Source organism: Schistocerca serialis, chromosome 1 (assembly GCF_023864345.2).
Source record: "Schistocerca serialis cubense isolate TAMUIC-IGC-003099 chromosome 1, iqSchSeri2.2, whole genome shotgun sequence".
NCBI classification, from domain to species: domain Eukaryota; kingdom Metazoa; phylum Arthropoda; class Insecta; order Orthoptera; family Acrididae; genus Schistocerca; species Schistocerca serialis.
This window is the reverse complement of record NC_064638.1, coordinates 280,991,385-281,014,563: the sequence shown is the minus strand read 5'-3', so window position 1 is coordinate 281,014,563 and position 23,179 is coordinate 280,991,385. Positions and strand designations below refer to the sequence as shown.

Sequence of the window (23,179 nt, the reverse complement as noted above, 5' to 3'; positions counted from 1 at the left end):
TTCCAGCTACTTATCTCCAAAGTCGCTGATCCGACTTAGACGTTTGTCGTAGCGTTGTACCGACTTTCCAATACCCTAGCCGCCAGAGCTTTCCGCCAATTCTCTATGCTGGCCTACAGCTCGTTGTCTGCGCCAAAATGTCTTCATAACCAGCGGTTCATGTGAGCAGAGATGAAACCCAGAGGGAGACAATTACGGGCTGTATTGTGGGTAATCAAACATTTCCAACTGAAAACGATGCAGGAGCATCTTCATTGCCCCTGCATAATGTGGCTGAGAAATGTCTCGAAGAAGAAAGCGCACGACAGTTATGTAATGTTGGCTGCATAGCTTCAGGCGAAATTTCTCACCAGGCCCTCGTACTTGGCGCGAGACGTTATTGTTCTAGGTATTTTTAAGTGCTCCCTGTGCACTCAGAACCAAAACTAACGACGTAACGCGATCGATGAGCATACTAGAGACACTGCCCAACACACCTGTGGAAAACTTACTCGGATTTTCACTGTCATTTCCACTTCGCGACGAATCGTTCCTTACTTTCCGAATATCCATCGGATTTATACTCCATGTTAATGATACTTCAGTTCAGTGGAATGGCTGTGGGGTTTGTAATTATTGTGTATAATGAACCTGTTACGCTTCTGTTTGAATTATTTAGCACCCCTTTTTGTTAAATATCTTGAGATGAAGAGCTAGGTTGGAAATTTTGGGGCACCGATAAAGGCTGTTCCACTATTCAGTCCTGTGGGACACCTTGCGTCACTTCTCCACAGTGTCTACGATCTTCTTTTCTTTCTTTGAATCATTTGGCGCTACTTGTTGCATTCTTTTTGTCAAGTACAGGGTGTGCCAGAAATGTTGCGACAAACTTCGAGGGGTTATAGAGTGTGTCTTGAAGAACAAATCGAGGATACGAACCCCTGCCCGGAAAAGTCATCCACCGATACTACAGACCGTTGAAGTCAAGGCGCCGGCGCATTCCACTCAGCCACCCCCTCGGTAGCAAACGTGATTTTGTACAGTTGCCTAATGTAAGCGGAATGTCTCGCAATGTTGTTTGTCATTCAGTGATCACCTATCGAGAAAATGGAGCTATTTGCTGTACAGACAAGCCTTGTCTTCTATGAATGCGCTGGTCCGTTGCCCTGGTGGATGAGAAAAATAAACTGCTGCTAGAAACCAGTTTCCGAAGCCGTCATCCAAAGAGGCAACAAAGCGTCGCATTCGTAGGAGACAATGCCTTTCTACGCAGAGCTGGCTCCATCTTCTATGCTAACGATCGTGGCAATCAGTCGCAATGACTGAATAAAAAACAACATTGTGAAACGCTCCGTCTACAGTCCGTCAGCGTACAAAGCCAAGTTTGCTGCCGAAGTGGTGGCCTAGCTATAGGCGCCGACGCTATGCCTTCGGTGCACTGGACCGTCATTGGATGACGTTTCCGGACACGGATTCCTGTCCTAGATTTGTTCCTCTACACGCCCTCTACTCTCGAAGTTTGTCACAACATTTCTGGGACACCACATACAGTGACAGAAAAAAATCGCAATACCAAAAGGGACTTATGGGACATAAAAGGAAGTTGGTAGGCGTGTTTCTACGTCTTAAAGATGATACCTAATCAAATTTCTCTCCAGTAGCGTCACTATGAGGATACCAATCAGGTCTGCTGTAAATACACGCTGTAATCGTCGTGAGTGTTAGTTACCTTCGATATTGGAGGTGGTGACTTGGTTGAAACGCCCTGTTTAAGTCCGCAGGACAGAACAGGTAGTTGGAACTGTGGAAAGGGGCCAAAAGGGACTGTCAGTTACACTCAAACACATATAACTTTATTTAGTTGTTCAAACAATACAGCAAAAATGTTTGAACTTAGTTATCGGCTGAATAGGCCACACTATTTTATGCCTTAAGGGCACAACCACTTAAATTTAAAAACGATTGAAAGCCATTAACTTAAAATTCAGACTCGAAACAGAATATTTTGAAGGCAGAAGGCCTCACGTACGGTTCTATAACTTGGCTGAAGGACCAACAAATCTAACACTTGAAAAGCAAACAAGTTTAATTTAAAGACGGCTGGAGGCCCATGATTTAAGACGGCAAGCAAAATTAATTTTTCAATTAGGCTGAAAGCCCCACACAGTCTGATCTTGAAAGACAAGAACCTTAATTTAAAAACGGCTGAAGGCCGATTACTTAAAACAACTAAAATAATTTTTAGTAGGCAGAGGGGTGAAGGCCCAAACAATCCACTACCAAGTATGCATAAGCTGTCAAACTACACATACGTGTTGGACAGCTACAGCACGGTGAGGAAAGGACGCTATCTGAGTTTTACGTCAGCGGCCAGGGCAGGTAACCGGAACGCTAACGACCACAAGGCTGAAAATTCCGCCGGTGCATTTGGACTTCAAATAACCAAAATACAGTTAAACACCAGAGGATGGTGGCCAAACTTTCGCTGTTACTCACGGGAATACCCACAACAGCCAACCATGAAAACCAACGGAACAATGTGAACAGACGGCTTCGGTAATTAAATCACCACTCAACCCTGATGTCATGGGTCGGTGAGCCACGAACCCCGTAGCAATCGGAACAGCTCCCACACACTCCGACACTACGTAGAGACCGCCGCGCGGAGATTTCCTGGCTGATCTACACCAACCGACCGACTGTACGAGTTGCGGTCGCAGGTTCGAATCCTGTCTCGGCCATGGATGTGTGTGAAGTCCTTAAGTTAGTTAGGTATAAGTAGTTCTATGTTCTAGGGGACTGATGACCTCAGAAGTTAAGTCCCATAGTGCTCAGAGCCGTTTGAACCATTTTTGCACGAGTTGAGACACACACATCGCCAACCCATAAGCGATCGGCGAGCAATCACGTCGTCCCTATTGAAACCATGTGTGCCGGCAACGGTCGGGGGACTCATGGCTATCCGAACCTCACTGCCGCTTCAACCCGGCCGACTCCTGCCGCATCCCAACTTCCGACTGCCAGGTCCGAACTCTACAGCTGCCGCGTTGCAACTCACTGCCAGATACGAACTCCCCTCCCAACACACGACAATCGGGAAGTAATAACAGTCCAGTAAAGATAATACAGCGGGGCATATATCGATAAGCGCTGCTACTGCCGCTCACGGGCAGACAAGGCAGCAACTCAGTAACACCGGTAATTGAATTAACAAAACGAGGTGGCAGTACAGTAAAAACAGAATGTAAAAAGAGAGAGATGGCTCGAAAACGAGCCACACACAGCTCATTGGTGTTAGTCAAGGATGCCTTTAAGCCGACAAAGATGCCATTATCAACACCTCATTGAGTTTGAATGAGGTCGTGTACCAGGGCTACGAGAAGCTGGATGTTCCTTCTGCACTATTGCAGAAAGATTTGGCAGGACTGTAGCCATGTACATGGCTGCTGGCAGCGGTGGTTACGAGAATGTACGGTCGCAAGAAGACCGAGCTGCGGACGGCCACGACGCTAGCACTACCGAGAGAGAAAACCATCGCGTTCGGCGTATGCCACCACCGCGTCGTACCTCATCTGCAGCAGCAATCTGAGCGTCAGTGGGCACCACAGTGACACCACAAACTTTTACAAATCTGTTACTTCAAGGATAGCTACGATTCAAATACCACGTAGCGTGCATTCCACTGGCTCCCAATCACCGCCATTTCTGACCTCAGTGGTGTCAAGCGAGAGCTCGCTGGAGGTTAGGGTGGATATCTATTGCGTTTTCTGATGAAAGCTAGTTCTGCCTCCATGCCACTGATGGCGTTGTGTTGGTTCGTAGGAGGCCAGTTGAGGGCTAGCAACCTACCAGTATGCGTGCCATACATACTGGACCTGCATCTGGAGCTACGGTGAAACGTGCGATTTTGTATGACAGCAGCAGCACTTTCATAGTTGTCCCACATACCTTGACTGCAAAATTGCACATCAGTCTGGTGATTCGACCTTTTGAGCTGCCACTCATGAACAGCATTGTAAGCGGTTACTTTTGAATATACACTCCTGGAAATGGAAAAAAGAACACATTGACACCGGTGTGTCAGACCCACCATACTTGCTCCGGACACTGCGAGAGGGCTGTACAAGCAATGATCACACGCACGGCACAGCGGACACACCAGGAACCGCGGTGTTGGCCGTCGAATGGCGCTAGCTGCGCAGCATTTGTGCACCGCCGCCGTCAGTGTCTGCCAGTTTGCCGTGGCATACGGAGCTCCATCGCAGTCTTTAACACTGGTAGCATGCCGCGACAGCGTGGACGTGAACCGTATGTGCAGTTGACGGACTTTGAGCGAGGGCGTATAGTGGGCATGCGGGAGGCCGGGTGGACGTACCGCCGAATTGCTCAACACGTGGGGCGTGAGGTCTCCACAGTACATCGATGTTGTCGCCAGTGGTCGGCGGAAGGTGCACGTGCCCGTCGACCTGGGACCGGACCGCAGCGACGCACGGATGCACGCCAACACCGTAGGATCCTACGCAGTGCCGTAGGGGACCGCACCGCCACTTCCCAGCAAATTAGGGACACTGTTGCTCCTGGGGTATCGGCGAGCACCATTCGCAACCGTCTCCATGAAGCTGGGCTACGGTCCCGCACACCGTTAGGCCGTCTTTCGCTCACGCCCCAACATCGTGCAGCCCGCCTCCAGTGGTGTCGCGACAGGCGTGAATGGAGGGACGAATGGAGACGTGTCGTCTTCAGCGATGAGAGTCGCTTCTGCCTTGGTGCCAATGATGGTCGTATGCGTGTTTGGCGCCGTGCAGGTGAGCGCCACAATCAGGACTGCATACGACCGAGGCACACAGGGCCAACACCCGGCATCATGGTGTGGGGAGCGATCTCCTACACTGGCCGTACACCACTGGTGATCGTCGAGGGGACACTGAATAGTGCACGGTACATCCAAACCGTCATCGAACCCATCGTTCTACCATTCCTAGACCGGCAAGGGAACTTGCTGTTCCAACAGGACAATGCACGTCCGCATGTATCCCGTGCCACCCAACGTGCTCTAGAAGGTGTAAGTCAACTACCCTGGCGAGCAAGATCTCCGGATCTGTCCCCCATTGAGCATGTTTGGGACTGGATGAAGCGTCGTCTCACGCGGTCTGCACGTCCAGCACGAACGCTGGTCCAACTGAGGCGCCAGGTGGAAATGGCATGGCAAGCCGTTCCACAGGACTACATCCAGCATCTCTACGATCGTCTCCATGGGAGAATAGCAGCCTGCATTGCTGCGAAAGGTGGATATACACTGTACTAGTGCCGACATTGTGCATGCTCTGTTGCCTGTGTCTATGTGCCTGTGGTTCTGTCAGTGTGATCATGTGATGTATCTGACCCCAGGAATGTGTCAATAAAGTTTCCCCTTCCTGGGACAATGAATTCACGGTGTTCTTATTTCAATTTCCAGGAGTGTATTGTGGGAGTGCACAGTGATCAATGTATTAGAAATATTTACTATAAAAAACAGTCTTGTAAGCGGTGTTTTCCAGCAGGATAACGCTCGTTCACAAATCACTATTGTAACCCATCATACTGTACAGAGTGTCAACATGTTGCATTGGCCTGCTTGTCCACCAGATCTGTCTCCAATCGAGCACATATGAGACATAATCAGGCGGTAACTTCAGCATCATTCCACAGACAGCATTAACCGTCCCTGTACTGACAGACTAAGTGCAACAGGCACGGAACTCCAGCCCACAAACTGACATCCGGCAGCCGTACAACACGGTGCATACACGTTTACATGCTTGCATTGAACATTAAGGCGGTTACACTGCTTATTAATGTACCAGCATTACTTATTTTCAATGGCTTATCTGGCACTTATAAACCTGAGATCTTGAAATGTTAATCACTTAGGGGGGGGGGGGGGTAGGATGTCAAATGGGCCGACTTGGAGAAGGTGAGGCACAACAGGACATTTTAATTTCCACTGTCTATACTTTTACAAATAAATTCATAAAACTTTCTCAGCATGACTAAGAAGGATTCACGCTCATAGCAGTGGAAGTTCAAAAACATACAAAATTTTTTTACATATGAAATTTCATCATTTTTCGCTTACTATTGGCTCCATTTGTTGCTATGGGTACATTTTTCTTCACAGGTAAAAGAGATTCTTCGATGAATTTTTCACAGCATACAAACCATATTTATTGGTGTATGAAACTCTAGTATTTCCCAAACCTATTAAAAGTGTGGTAAAAATTGAGATAATTAACTATAAAATTTGACTTGTAAATAATAGATTTCAGCTATCAGTCGTCCTTTTGAAATTTTATTGGCATATCTAGATTTCAGCTAGAAACTAGCCAATGCACTATCCTTGCCTGTTGGTCGGGCTTCATTCACAGTTCATTGTATTCAATGAACTGTGAATGAAGCCCGACAAACAGGCATTACATGCATTGGTCAAAAATGATAGTGCATTGAGGATGGCTAGTTTCTAGCTGAAATCAAGATCTGCCAATAAAAGGACGACTGATAGCTGAAATCTATTATTTACAAGTCAGCCTCTGAATGGAAGAAAACCTGATATAAAATTTGAGTTTTTTCTGAAGATGAAGTTTAAAATGTAATAGCTCATTCATTTTTTCATAAATTAAATAAATTTTAGTGTTTCATACACTTGTAAGTATGGTTTGATTACTGTGCAAAATTCGTCGAAGGATCTCTCTTCCTTACGAAGAAAAGTGTACCTACAGCAATAAATGCAATAAATAAGTGAAAAAAATGATGAAATTTCACATTAAACAAAATTTGTTCGTATTTTCGAACTTCCACTGCTATGAGTGTGAATCCTGGATCCTTCCTTGTCATGCTGACAAAGTTTTATGAATTTCTTTTTAGAAATGTAAACAGTGGAAATTAAAATGTCCTGATTTGCTTCTCCTGCTCCAAGTCGGCCCGTTTCACGTCCTACACCCCTTAAACATGTTATCTAGACAAATGTATTCCGAATTGTGATTGCATTAATTATCTTTTGGTGATGCGCCGGCCGCTGTGCCCAAGCGGTTCTAGGCACTGCTGCTACGGTCGCAGGTTCGAATCCTGCCTCGGACATGGATGTGTGTGGTGTCCTTAGGTTAGTTAGATTTAAGTATTTCTAAGTCTGGGGGACTGATGACCTCACATGTTAAGTCCCACAGCGCTTAGAGCCATTTGAACATTTTTTGTGTGTGTTGCGATTGCTTCCGTCGGTGTATAATTCAGACAAGTGAAGACGGCACAGATGGCCTTGGAGAAGACGTCTTAGTAAGATAGACTAATTATTTCGAGTGCTAGTTATAGTGTAGCGCAGTGAAACCTTTTTTGTGCTGTTGGTCTACCTGTCACTTAGGACGCAGCTCGCCTCATGTGGTGCGGCTGGTCCCGGCGGAGGTTCGACTCCCCCCTGGGGCACGGGTGTGTGTGTTTGTCCTTAGGATAATTTAGGCTAAGTAGTTAAGTCCCATGAGATTTGACACACATGTGAACATTTTTGTCGCCCCGTGTGGCTACAGACGCGCCCTCGCTGTTGCAGACCTGGGCACGCCGTTCTTCCCCGGCGCGGCAGAGCTGTGGCACCACCCGCTGGCGTACTCCGCGGCGGCGGCGGCGGCCGAGCTGCCCGCGGCGGCGCTGCAGCACCACGCGCACGCGCACGCCGCGGCCACGCTGGTGCACCCGGCGCTCCACCCGCAGGTCCCCGTACGTTCCTATCTCTGACTATCCGCGGGCGCAGACAAGCCCGCGGACAACCCCGCCACGCTGCCTCCGCCGACACCCGGCCACCATGTTAGTCAAGTAACAACAACGACAACAAAAACGCTCCGCTCCGCTCGCCACCCACCTAGCATGCCGTCCAGTGCCGTCCGCATGCGCATCCCGCATCACCACGACACTGCCAGCGTTGCCGTGTGTCCCCCTGTGTGTAGCGACACCGTAGCAGTGTGAACACGCCGAGTCTTACGGGCGTGCCGTCACTTTCGCACGTACACGTACACGCACTGAAGTTACCCACGTACTCACCACTCTGTGTAATCACATATATCACAGTATACGATTGCACTTTCAGTCCAGCAGCAAAAAATCGACGCTAATACGGCACTGCAGTTAACAAGAGTCAACAGTTTGTAAACAACATAGACTATAAATACACTACTGTCCATTAAAATTGCTACACGACGAACATGACATGCCACAACGCGAAATTTAACCGACAGGAAGAAGATGCTGTGATATGCAAATGATTAGCTTTTCATAGCATTCACACTACGTTGGCGCCGGTGGTGACACCTACAACGTGCTGACATGAGGAAAGTTTCCATCATATATCACAGTATACGATTGCACTTTCAGTCCAAAAGCAAAAAATCGACGCTAATATTACATGCAAGACTCAACAATTTGTAAACAACATAGAGTATAGATACACTATTGGCCATTAAAATTGCTACACCACGAAGATGACGTGCTACAGATGCGAAATTTAATCGACAGGAAGAACATGCTGTGATATGCAAATGATTAGATTTTCAGAGCATTCACAAAAGGTTGGCGCCGGTGGTGACACCTACAACGTGCTATAAATAAATAAATGTTGTGCGACTAGGGCTTCCCGTCGGGTAACCCGTTCGCCTGGTGCAAGTCTTTCGATTTGACGCCACTTGGGCGACTTGTGCGTCGACGGGGATGAAATGAGAATGATTAGGACAACACAACACCCAGTCCCTGAGCGGAGAAAATCTCCGACCCAGCCGGGAACCGAACCCAGGCCCTTAGGATTGACATTCTGTCGCGCTGACCACTCAGCTACCGGGGGCGCACTACAACGTGCTGACATTACGAAAGTTTCCAACCGATTTCTCATACACAAATAGCAGTTGACCGGCGTTGCCTGGTGAAACTTTGTTGTGATGCCTCGTGTAAGGAGGAGAAATGCGTACCATCACGTTTCCGTCTTTGATATAGGTCGCATTGTAGCCTATCGTGATTGCTGTTTATCGTATCGCGACATTGCTGCTCGCGTTGGTCGAGATCCAGTGACTGTTAGCAGAATATGGAATCGGTGGGTTCAGGAGGGTAATACGGAACGTCGTGCTGCATCCCAACAGCCTCGAATCACTAGCAGTCGAGATGACAAGCTTCTTATCCGCATGGCTGTAACGGATCGTGCAGCCACGCCTCGATCCCTGAGTCAACAGATGGGGACGTTCGCAAGACAACAACCATGTGCACGAACAGTTCGACGACGTCTGCAGCAGCATGGACTATCAGCTCGGAGACCGTGGCTGCGGTTACCCTTGACGCTGCATCACAGACAGGAGCACCTGCGATGGTGTACTCAACGACGTACCTGGGTGCACGAATCGCAAAACGTCATTTTTTGGATGAATCGAAGTTCTGTTTATAGCATCATGATGGTCGCATCCGTGTTTGGCGACATCGCGGTGAACGCACATTGGAAGCGTGTATTCGTCATCGCCATACTGGCGTATCACTCGGCGTGATGGTATGGGGTGCCATTGGTTACACGTCTCGGTCACCTCTTGTTCGCATTGACGGCACTTTGAACAGTGGACGTTACGTTTCAGATGTGTTACGACCCGTGGCTCTATCCTTACTTCAATCCCTGCGAAACCCTACATTTCAGCAGGATAATGCACGCCCGCATATTGCAGGTCCTGTACGGGCCTTTCTGGTTACAGAAAATGTTCGACTGCTGCCCAGGCCAGTACATTCTCCAGATCATTGACCAAGTGAAAACGTCTGGTCAATGGTGGCCGGGCAACTGGCTCGTCATAATAAGTCAGTCACTACTCTTGATGAACTGTGGTATCGTATTGAAGCTGTATCTGTACACGCCATCCAAGCTCTGTTTGACTCAAATGCCCAGGCGTATCAAGGCCGTTATTATGGCCAGAGGTGGTTGTTCTGGTTACCTATTACCCGGGATCTATGCACCCATATTGCGTGAAAATGTAATCACATGTCAGTTCTAGTATAATATATTCATCCTATGAATACCTGTCTATCATCTGCATTTCTTTTTTGTAGCAATTTTACTGGCCAGTAGTGTACATGTGAAATGCGCACGCAGACGCGCAGAACGAGGATACTGTCCGCACATCTCCTGTAGCTCAAGTCGCGTGATTTTGGGAAGCTGCATGTTAGCCAGTACAGCGCTTAGCGTGTTTCACGTGTTATTACTTCACTGTTACAGATAATCACCTTCAGAAGTAACCTCTGTTTTACAGACATTTTAACAATGGCTTAACGATGTGAAGAGCAATGCTGTTGTGCTCTTTCCCCACGGTGTCGTAACTCATACTCCGCTTTATTTGTGTATTTTTCGGTAATAGCATAAAAAGCGGCAATGAACAATACTTTTTTACGCTTGCAATTATTCATATTGTCGAATCTCTGTTCTAACTGATTACGATACAATGACACTGTGGACGGCGCCGAAGATTTACGAAAAAAAATCTCATTTGAAAATGTGAAAATGTTACAGAATTTGCACAAGCTGTTTGTCCATTTTTATCTTCAGTTTTTTAAATTACTCTTCTACTTCTTGTAGACAAGTAAAATATCTATAACATTTTTCGGCATCTCACCACAAAAGTAAAATCATGCACTACGCGCAGAAAAATAAAAATACAAAATCATTGCTCGAATTTTGGAGTAATAAAAGATGTGTCAGCCAACAGTATTTTTAGGTGTTCTATTGCACTATGTTATACTTTCGAATCTGTTCCCTCTTCCCTGTCATTGTAGCGTAATAAACTACGTTGCAATGACACTGAAAAGGGAACTCTCTCGTTCAAAAGCACGTACATATACACAAGACTTTGAAAACCTGTATAAATTGGAGGACATTAATCAGAGTGTCGAGCATAAATTTTACCTGAGTATGAACATAGCTCCAATATATATATTTACTCAGAAACACTTGGAAATTTATCCAGCACTTGTCTCATAAACACGTGGCCATAAAATCGTAGAAATTAACTGCATAACACCGTGTCTCGATATTTTTCAAAACATGCAGTGCCTCCCATCAATATATTTACAGTTACATATTTGTTGTACACACCTACGAAAAGTAAGTGGTCCTCTTTTCACATACTTCTCTTTACATCCCTAGCAACGACAATACTGCTCCACAGCGGTCACTAAAACTCGGACGTGTAAAAAGTATATAAAACAAGGCGAATACGCGTAATATTCAAGTTTCGACATTACTGCAAATTGTATACAAGTAGCGTCTTCCCAAAATCACGTAACTAGCTCGGTTTGATGTGAGACCATGGGCGTTAGACACTGCTCACTCCACAGATGAACATGCTCTGTGGTAAATGATCCAGAACAGTATTATACAGAAGACATAGAAATGTGTGAAATAAATCAAGTCTTAAATAGCGAAAAAGTTTAAAATTGCTGACAGATTAAAACTGTGTGTCGGAACAGGATTCGAATATGAAGGTGTTTACCGGCATAATGGTCCAACAACTTTTTACCTGCCAACATTTTAATCGTTTATTGTAAATATTTTCGGTGAAATAATAATATAATCAGCAGTAATCAGTAAGCCTGCAGTTAACTTGCTATTTTCTCATTATTATTTTCTCAAAGTTCTTGAAACTAATAGTATGATTTCAGTCACCACTTCTGCTCCCTGATACCACGAACAGTTTTCACTTACAGTCTTGGGTGACACATCTGGAGGAGTGTTAAGCTCACCACTACGAGGAAATTACATGAGATTTAGCAATTTTCTTCGCATTGCTTCAAGCCTTCAAAGTTTGTGACACGTCTTGTGATCTAATTTTCCACTCTACACAAGTATATCAGAAAACTCTTCACATGAAGTGTTTCTATAAGAAACTTGCACCTTGTAGAATCACTTGTGCAGAATTCTGCTTCAGTGTATCGCTTGCTTACTAGCCTCAAGTGGCGACTTCTTTGCAGAGGAATAAATCATTTTTGAAACAGTGACAAAGAACATTTTTCGATTTCTCGGTTGCATTTAAAAATTCCTTCTCATCTGACAGCTCTTTGCACTGTGTATGACCCAAAACTATCTAACCTTATTCAAAATGTGCTCTCTCCTTCAAATCCTTTAAACGCCTCACGTAACATTTTTATATGTCTTCCAAGTCTTGTGGTTCTTCATCCAATTTTCCCTCACTTTCTTAAGTACGTTTGAGCACTGTACTTGTCAAATTAGACTGAGCAGGATCTATGACGTTTATTCGCCAAGTAAATGAATGAATAACAAAGCCTGTACTCCAATTCGCCGTGTATTTCATCCGCAGCGACTAAACCATCCTGCCCACATACGAAACTGAGCTATCCAGGCAAGACTACGACCCGTCCTCACAGCTTTATTTACGCCAGTACCTCATCTTCTACCTTCCAAACGTGACAGCGGCTCTTCTGCATACCTTACGGGAGCAGCTCTCCTTGCGGAGAAATAACGTCATCACAGCATAGAAGATTGTTTTCAGGACGAATTTTCACTCTGCAGTGGAGTCCGCGCTGATCTGAAACTTCCTGGCACATTAAAACTACGTCCCGTCGAGTCTCGAACCTTTGCCTCTTGCAGTCAAGTGCTTTGGATACTAAAGCCAAGCACTTGCTCGCCAAAGGCAAACGGGTTTGATTCCCAGTCCGGAAAACAGTTTTAATCTGCTTTGCATTTCCAAATCAGCGCATTATCCGCTGCAGATTGAAAATTCATTCTGAAGAGGAAAATTTACTGGCCAAATTACTACTACAACAAATGGCTCATTGCACGAAGTAGTATCTAGCACTGTACGGTCTTTTCAACTAGTTTAGAGGGCTGTATGAGAAGCAGAAGATGAGGGTTCTTCCCATTATTTAGACTGGTGTTAGAAAATGAGAATAGTGGTGGGATAAAATCCAAGTCTTTCATGTATTGCTGTCACAAGACATTATTGAGGCATATGGCGAACTGAACCAGAAAATCTGTCCAGCACCGCATAGTACCTAGAGCAGCGTATGGACAGGAACGGTATGGAGAGACTAAGGAAGGAAAGAAGGAGGGAACGTGGAGTTATTCAACTTCTCCAACTTATGATGAAATAGTTCACGGGTGAACAGATGAATGTCAGTGTCCAGTGGGAAAAATATTTCGGCAAGCATAGCGGTAGCTCCCAGGCAGTCAATTCATCAACGCACCCGATGATGACGACGTGGTCGCCTGCCGAAATATTATCTCTGTTGGACACCGACGTCTGGCTTTTCACCTGGTACTATTTCGTCAAGGAAGACTAGGTTTAAATACTCGTTGTGACAAAGTCATGGAAAGGATGGGGAAAGACGCCGGCCATGTTCTTTCTAAGGAACCATTCCAGCAGCCACAACAAACCTCTTTGGAAAATCATAGAGAGCCTAAACCTGAATGACCGGACGGCAAATCGAATCGCTGGTGTTCTGAATACACGTTCGGTGTCGTACCACTGAGCCCCCCTCCCTCGATGGTATGGAAGGAGTAAGCTGTCTCGTGCAGTGCCGCCACAATATATGATCGTATTTAGAGGGCAACATGGGAAGTCAGGGAAGGTAAACGTCTATATCTGATCAAAGATTTCTGGACGTCTTTGAGTAGACATTAACATATCGAGTGTCCGTCCTTCCCCTTTAAGACGGTTCGAACTGTGCTGGGGACACTTTCAGAGAGACGTAAATAACCCCACACCATTATGGAGCCACCACCAACTTGCACAGTGCCTTTGTTGAAAACTTAGGTCTATGGCATAGTGGGGTCTGCGCCACAAACGAACCCTACCATCAGCTCTTACCGGCAGTCTGCCCCCGGTAGCTGAATGGTTAACGTGACGGACTGTCAATCCTCTGGGCCCGCGCTCGATTCCTGGCTGGGTCGGAGAATTTTCTCCGTCCAGGGACTGGGTGTTGTGCTGTCCTCATCATCCTATCATCCTCATCGAATGCAGGTCACCGAAGTGGCGTCAAATTGAAAGACCGGCACTCGGCGAACGGTCTGCCCGACGGGGGTCCCTAGCCACATGATAAAATAAAAAGCTCTTACCAACTGCAATCGGGACTCATCTGACCAGACCACGTTTTTCCAGTCGTCTAGGGTCCAACCGAAATGCTCACGAACCCAGAAGAGGTGTTGCAGGCGTGGTCGTGCTGTTAGCAAAGGCATTCGCGTCGGTCGTCTGCTGGCATGGCCCATTACCGCCAGATTTCGTCGCACTGTCCTAACAGATACATTCATCGTACGTCCCACATTGATTTCTGCCGTTGTTTCTTGCAGTGTTGCTTGTCTGTTAACACTTGACAACTCTGCACGAATGTCGCTGCTCTCGGTCGTCAAGTGAAAGCCGACGGCCACTACTCACTGCGTTGTCCGTGGTGAGAGATAATGCCTCAAATTTGGTATTCTTGGAATACTCTTGACACTGCGGATCTCGGAATATTGAATTCCTTAACGATTTCCGAAATGGGATGTCCCATGTGTCTAGCTCCAATTCTCATTCCGCTTTCAATCTTTGTCAACTTCCGCCGTGCGGCCATTATCACGTCGGAGGCCTGATCACATGAATCAGCTGCGCCAATGCACTGCCCTTTTATACCATGTACACGCTATACTACCACCTTCTGTATATGTGCATACGCTGCCCCATGACTTTTGTCATTTCACTGTAAAGCTGCGTTGTGTTCAAACCGACCTTAGGGGTATTGATACCTTTACCGTTTACATGACTAGGAAATTCAGTAAAACTACAGAACTGGTGATGAAATCTCCCTTCTTAGAACCACCACCACAAGCAAAAGCCGACCGCTGTGACCGAGCGGTTCTATGCGCTTCAGTCCGGAACCGCGCTGCTGTTACGGCCGCAGGCTCGAATCTTGCCTCGGGCATGGATGTGTGTGATATCCTTAGGTTAGTTAGGTTTAAGGTTCTAAGTCCAGGGGACTGATGACCTCAGATGTTAAGTCCCATAGTGCTTAGAGCCATTTAAACCATTTTTTGAACAAAGCAAAAACAGAATGAAATTTTCACTCTGTGCGCTGATATAAAACTTCCTGGCAGATTAAAACTGTGTGCCGGAGCGAGACTCGAACTCGGGACCTTTGCCTTTCGCGGGTAAGTGCTCTACCAACTGAGCTACCCAAGCACGACTCACGCCCCGCCCTCACAGCCTTACTTCCGCGGGATGTGAGTCGTGCTTGGGTAGCTCAGTTGGTAGAGCACTTGCCCGCGAAAGGCAAAGGTCACGAGTTCGAGTCTCGCTCCGGCACACAGTTTTAATCTGCCAGGAAGTTTCAAAAAAAAAACAGTTTCCTAAAATGGCAAACGTTTGACACACGAATGGAAACTGAAACTTTCAATCAAGACAAGCTGAGAACTGTCAGATCATAGAATCTCCTAAGGTTGGATCGAGTTCGAGACCTTGTCCTGCACACGGTTCTAATCTGTCAGCAACCCTTCTTTAAGTATCTCTGGTGTAGAGAGGGACATTCCGATTCAGTGACGTAGTTCGTGAAGTCGCTGCATGAAGGGTACATAGTCACCTTCTACACCTGCGTGCACTGACAACAGGAGTTAAGGACAACTCACCCTGTTCCCCTACTCTTTGAGGTACTTAGTCAGTAGGTAGTCAGTCAGTCTCATGGAATCAACGAGCCGTTTACGAAATATGACATCATTTAAAAAAACGCGAAAATTAGAGTTCTGTTTAAAAAACAACCGTATCATCATTTATAAGTGTAGCAAGAAATTTGTACACTTTCCGTGCAACGTTCTACGTCACAGTAGAAATATTGTAAATCTGTCACTAGTAGAACAGATAGAGAGCGGTAGCGGTTTACACGATAGTAACAGATGAAGCTATAGCACTGTCATTATAGTGGTCCGGTTGTACGGAGGCAATCATGATGTACTATAATTAGCACAATGATCCTTAAGTAATTTGCACTCGTATGATTACAATGCAATTTGTCTGACAGTAGTCAGTGTTAGCTGGTAAGTATCATTAGCTATAACGCAAGTGTCGGCTTTAACAAAATTGTGAATATACTTATATATCTTGTGCTTTAACCTGTCACTCTCCTCTGTTTCTAGTGTTGTCCAGTTTGTCTCTTTTACTCTCGCTTCGATTTATGCTGTTTGTTAAAATCCCAAAAATGTGACACTTGCATGCTTATTGTAGTTAAGGCGCAAGCAGTAGTGTATCTCTATCTTGATTTGTGCGCCTATGCAGTAACTTGGAGGTTACCGAGTAACATGGACGAAAAACGTCAGTAGTTTTCAGCCTGGTTCAAGGTAACGTCGAGTTCGCCCAAAGGGGAGCACACGATAGATTAAGTACGTTCCGGATAACCTAACGTAACAACACCTCGATAACAGAATTCTGTTTTCAGTACGTGTCAGTATTCAAGCAAATGCTATGTGTATCACACAGTGTTGTTAGCAAATTAATCTTGCGTATCGGTAAATATTTTACAAAATTCGTCATCATTTCGTCATCACGTCGGTAGCAGAACGCAGGATTAATGGGGAATACTATAACGTCACTATTATACTATGTACCGTGTATACCAAGACATAAATATAAAGGAAGGAACATTTAACCAGCAACGATCTGCGATGTTCTCCTGAGGTAGATGCCCCAGTTTCCCGTTCCTGATCAATACTAAGGGTTACCCAAGCAGTGATGTCATGCAAGACCAAGAAATCGGTCACCATCTCCAACCACCGGGAGGTTTTCATTGATATATCACGACATATTAGGATCTTCCATGAGTTTCTCCTCTCTCTCCCTCTATCTCTCTCTCTCTCTCTCTCTCTCTCTCTCTCTCTCTCTCTCTCTCTCCCTCTCTGACACACACACACACAAACACACACACGCCCGCCTTTATTCACACACGCCTAAAATCATCATTTCTTCTCGTACCAAATTTACAAACATAGAGCTTCTCACTCTTATAACTTTTTGTGAGTAAAGCCGTTTAGATTGCTTAATATAGTACTTTATTTATAAATAAGTTTCGCCCACTGCCATCATCAAATCGAACCTAGGTCCTGTGAAACAACGTTCAGTGTTCAGTTCAATAAAATCTATCTACGTTCTGTTGAATTTGGCTCAAAGTTCTTTTACACACTCTAAGTTTGGTCTGATGACTGCAGTAATAGAGATGTCGTTAAAACTAAAGAAATAAATTAAGCAATCTGGAGGGCTTTATTTACAAAAATCCGCAATGATCCCAGGCGTAGTCAGAAAATCTGCTTAGTTAACAATAATTTTTTACTGAAAATTATAGTTTGGCGCTACATGTTTCGCGGTTTAGCCGCGAGTCTGTAGAAAGCGGAATAGGCAACACACAGCATAACTGGTCGTATCTTGCCATTCAACACTGCGAAATCTAAGTTAACCCTTTCCTGGATTATTTTAATGAAGCGGCGCTTAGGAATTCCTTCTACCTGTTCTCCGCAGATTTCTCGCCAAAGCTGTTCTTACAGCACATTGCACTCGTTTGGAGACCCAAACAGGTGACCTGTGTGGAAATAATTGGGAGTGCAGGTAACTGACTTATTTGAAGTAAATCCCGGGATTCATTACGGTGGATTTATTAACGAAGACCGAAAAACAGTTTACAGTTAAACAGTTGAAACCTTTCATCATACAAACCACAAGAAATCGAGAACATTTGTAAGACAACTGGTACAGATAACAGACTCGGCTTATAACCTATCGCTGATTGACTAGACTGGTGCGTAACAGAAATCTCGCACATACTTCATATAAGCTTGTAGCTTTTAGTATGTGATCGGTTGATGAATAATTTTCATTTGTTTTCAGGTCTAACGGGCTCATTGCACAGTGTACTGCAGTATCAAAGCTTTAACGTGAAAAAAACAAGTGTTATTTCCACTCTCCATGTTCACCAATTATGGCGCCGAAGGACTTCTTTTAATTTCCAAAAATAAACGTCCATATGAAGGATATATACTTTGACGGCATAACCTGCATTCAAGCATTCAGTTGTACAACATCGTTGTATGAACGTGCTGTGCGTTGTTCTTAAGTGGGGGGGGAGGAGGGAGATTACGTGTAACACTTGAAGCACTTAAACCATCTTTTCTCTAGTTTTTGCTAATCCGGTCTCATAAGATTTTGGACACATGGGGTACAGGTTACACACAATCTTCCACCTATGCGCTAATTAGCGTGATGTCACCCACACCCACTCCAATTCCAACAACTTTCCCTTATATTAAGGACAAGACCAGAAAAAGGAATGCTAATTTCGAACAAGACTTCACTTCATCCTGTTATTTTATTACATTGTAGTCATAAGATAACTAAACACGCAAATTTCGTTTTTGTAGCATACTATAAAGCTTTACGCCCACTATATTAGTGTTGTTCAAATGAACACCTGCATTAGTACTTCACCGTCCATACTTTCTTATCTTGATAGCAAGCGAATGATTTATGGCTTTTGCGTCTGCTTGTAAATAAAATTTCATTAAATCTAAAATAAAATTACTCTGTCTAAAGTTGTATATCACTAGCTTGTATTTGTTTATGTCACGGTTTTTGGCTTCGTTATTACAGTTAAATTCTTATGACGATTGTTAAAGTAACATAAAAACCTCATACTGATGGTGAGTGCGACATCATAACTTTAATGTGAAAAGCATTTTCTGACCACTACACGGTGGCCTTGTTGCTTTCACACGTTACTGACCTCTGAGTTGATCTGTTTGGAAAACTGTGAGCGGTCTGATGAGATGTGTTTACAACTGCAGTCTGTCTTCGTTTGTCACGGTCCAGTCGATACTAGACAACTAACACAATGAAATGATATCACTCGTTAATTATTCACTGGGGGTCGTACTTCACATTTTAGAAACATCTGTGAACAATCTCTGAAACTGCTCAGTAGAGGGAATATTCATTCGTCATAAGGTGAGATTTGTGATTTACAGTTACAAGCTATACCCCATGGAATATCAAGAGCATAACTGGATAGTTTATAATGAACTTTGAACCGAGAGGATTGTAACGCTTTATTGCGTAGTCGGATTGTAACGCTTTATTGCATAGTCAGCCTGGAATGTAAGGAAATATACGTTGTATCCTGCCTCTCACAAACCGTTAAACATATTGAAACAAACATTTTTACAAATAATAGTACGCCAAAGAACTAGTATTTATCTGTAGGTTTAAGGTAGGTAACTCCATTTCGAATGACTAGGAAAAATGGAAGTAAGTTATAGGGAAAGACGGATACTACACAATACGTAGAAGAATCAAGAGGGGATAATAAAAATGGAAGACCAAGAACGCAGTGCACTGATTAAAAAGGGTGAAAGATAGAGTTGTAGTCTTTCGCCCTTACTGTTGAATCAATACACCAAAGATGCAATAACGGAAATAAGCATAGGTTCAAAATTGGGATTAAAATTATAGTTGAAAGCAATCAGTAAGATTCCCTGATGAGAAAGACATCGTCAGTGGACCTGAAGAAGACTTACAAGACGTTTTGAATGGAACGAACAGTCTAATGAGTACAGAAAGGCGAAAGTGATGAGTGGTAGCGGAAATGAATTAGCGATAAACTTGACATTTAAACAGGGACCACGAAGTAGATGCTAGCGAATTCTGCTACCTTGGAAGCAAAATAACACATGACGACGAATGTCACATCATTGTATGGTAGTTAATCTTGGCCTGTGGGCAAGCAGGAAAAACGACAGTCGAAGCGTCTTAGATGTGATGCTATAGAAGAATGTTGAAAATTGGGTGGACTGATAAACTGGGTGGACTGGTAAGAGAAGGAATGAAGAAGTTCACCACAGAATCGGCGAAAAGAAGAAAATATTGCAAACACGGACGAGAAACAGGGGCAGGATGAAAGGACATGTGTTAAGACGACGGGGAATAATTTCATTGGTACTAGAGGGAGCAGCAGAGAGGAAAAACAGAAACTGGAACAGAGATTGGAATACATATAGTACGTAATTGAGGACTTAGGGTGCAAGTACTACTCTGAGATGAAAACTTTGGCACAAGAGAGGAATTCGAGGCGGGCCACATCGAACCAGTCAGAGCGGTGATGAGTCAAAAAATAAATAAAATAAAAAATCTTCAATTCATCTCGCCGTTTGGCTTCAAAAAGATCTTGATCATATCTGACACGTTAAACGTATTATCAGCTCTTGATACAACAGCAATATAGAACGTATACTGCGATCACGTTATGTATATTATGCTCAAGATGGTTGAGCTGCAACGGTCTGGAACTACGACGAACTTTCGGAGATACCATCACAACAAGGTCCCCTATAAAAGCCTTATGTGGAATTTGTCGCAACAGAAGTGACGCGTAAGGGCATTTCACTTATCTCAGATTTGAATGCTTCCGACCGCATCCCTGCACTTAAAGCGACGGTACGTAACGGATCGAAAGAAGAGTGGGAATAAACACGACAGTGGATAGGTCGCTATGACCTCTCGTCATAGCAGATCGTGGTTTCCGGAGTGGATTTAAACGTCCAGTCAACGAAGGAAAATTAGGACAACAAAAACGTGTAATCGCAAATTTTTTAACAGTGATAGGAGGGAGTGTCATTTACTACATACCAAAAATCCTGGCCGTGTTCGGGTGAGTTTAAAGGCCAATTTTTTAAGTTTTTCTCGAATAATCTGAAAACATAGCGAAAATATTTCCCATTACAAAATTAAACTACATTAAATTTCTTACAAAAAAGATCCTACACATTTTTCTCAGGGATTAGTGGTTTCCGCTGTGCAGAGGATAGAAAAATCACAGATTATTAAAATTAGTACAAACTTACTGTTTACTGTTAAATTAAGTGAATTAAGAACAAATATTAAATGTGTGTACCACACCTTTGTAAATGCAGTAGAACCGAATTGAGGGATACAATGTGTTCTGGAGGGAGAGGGGACGGCGGGGAGGAGGGTGGAGACCAAGGGGATGGATGGAAGAGGCCCGAGGGAAGATGGGTCGCCTGACTGTGGTCACGCACTTGCGTGCTTCATGATCAGCAATCTGAAGTGTGAGCTTGTGAGTGTCCATTCTATCCATCCCACAGGGGCAGAAGAAGTAACTGCAGGGTGTTTGACAAAGTTATACTGACCTTTCACACCACGCCTTACGAATCGCTATCGCTGGCGGCGCAGTGCGCAGACGTGTCGGGGTGGGACTACACTTATGTGTTATTAATATACTGAAGCGCCAAAGAAACTGCTATAGGCCTGTGGACACAAATACAAAGATATGTAAACAGGCAGAATACGGAAACTTCCTGGCAGATTAAAACTGTGTGCCCGACCGAGACTCGAACTCGGGACCTTTGCTTTTCGCGGGCAAGTGCTCTACCCGCGAAAGGCAAAGGTCCCGAGTTCGAGTCTCGGTCGGGCACACAGTTTTAATCTGCCAGGAAGTTTCATATCAGCGCACACTCCACTGCAGAGTGAAAATCTCATTCAGGCAGAATACGGCTCTGCGGTCGACAACGCCTATGTAAGACAACAAGTGTCCGGCGCAGTAGTTAGATCGGTTACTGCTGCTACAATGGCAGGTTATCAAAATTTAAGTGGTGTTACAGTCGGTGCACGAGTGATGGGACACAGCATCTTCAAGGTAGCGATGAAGTGGGGATTTTCCCGTACGACCATTTCACGAGTTTATCGTGAATATCAGGAATCCGGTAAAACACCAAATCTCCGACATCGCTGCGGCCAGAAGAAGATGCTGCAAGAACGGGACCTACGACTGAAGAGAATCACTCAGCGTGACAGATGTGCAACCGTTCCGCAAATTGCTGTAGGTTTCAACGCTGGGCCATCAGTAAGTGTCAACGTGCGAACCATTCAACAAAAAATCATTGATATGGGCTTTCGGAGCCGAAAGCACACTCATGTACACTGGGCCCATCAACACCGATATTGGACTGTTGATGACCGGAAACAGGTTGCCGAGTCGGACGAATCTTGTTTCAAACTGTATGGGGCAGATGGTCTGTACGGGTATGGAGACAACCTCAAGAATCTATGGTACCTGAATGTCAGCGGAGGACTGTTCAAGCTGGTGGAGGATCTGTAATGGTGTGGGACGTGTGCAGTTGGAGTGATATGGGACCCCTGAAACGTTTGGATGCGACTCTGACAGGTGCCAGGTACGTAAGCATCCTGTCTGATCACCTGCATCCATTCATGTCCATTGTTCATTCCGACGGACGTCGGCAATTCCAGCAGGACAATGAGACACCACACACTTCCAGAATTGCTACAGATTGGCTCCAGGAACACTTTTCCGAGTTTAAACACTTTCGATGGCCACCAAACTCCCCAGACATGAACATTATTGAACATATCTGGGATGCCTTGCAACATGCTGTTCAGAAGAGATCTCCAACCCCTGGTTCTCTTACGGGTTTATGGACAGCCCTGCAGGATTCGTGGTGTCAGCTCCCTCCAGTACTACTTCAGACATTAGTCGAGTCCATGTCACGTCGTGTTGCAGCACTTCTGCGTGCTCGCGGGGACCCTACCATATTAGGCAGGTGTACCAGTTTCTTTGGCTCTTCAGTGTAATACTAACCCAAGAAACGCATATGGATAGAATCTCAAAACCCTTCTACGGTGCAAAAAGGGGAATTGATTCTTAGTCATCCTGCACGGCAGCCGCAGCGTTCTTCCGCGAAAGGCAACTTCCTGCCACCACAAGCACTGCTCGCTTTTCACTTTACAGACAGAGTACACCTCCTCAGCATTTCTTGTCCAGATCTCTTACCTGAGCAGACGAAATAACTTCATTAAGGTCTTGTTTACATACTGGGGGTATTTCCAGTTTATTAAATGACTAATTATTTGCCGTTGTTAATTGAGCTTATAATGTTAAATAGTTCCTACAAACAGTGTCTGAGAAGTGTGTAATTTGTAAGTTTGATGTTGCCAGTGATCTTTGTAGTATTGGTGGGAAAGAAACTGGATTGGTAAATGTGGTCTATTGCTGTGGCTACCGCTGACAGTGGATTGCAAAGCCATTAATTCCGTTGTAGCCACTTGGTGATGAATTAATGAATGACAAGAAAGGTACTGCACTTCTCTCACGATTAATTGTGTTACTAGTGGAC

General features: G+C 44.9%; 1 protein-coding gene across 1 annotated transcript in view; it reads left to right on the top strand.

Annotated features, from left to right (window-relative positions):
* LOC126457291 (protein couch potato-like) overlaps positions 1-23,179 on the top strand; it is a 186,170-nt gene that overhangs the window by 102,058 nt on the left and 60,933 nt on the right. The window contains exon 5 of the mRNA XM_050093465.1: positions 7,553-7,713. Within this exon, the coding sequence (XP_049949422.1) occupies positions 7,553-7,713 (161 nt within the window). The remainder of the gene's footprint in view (positions 1-7,552; positions 7,714-23,179) is intronic.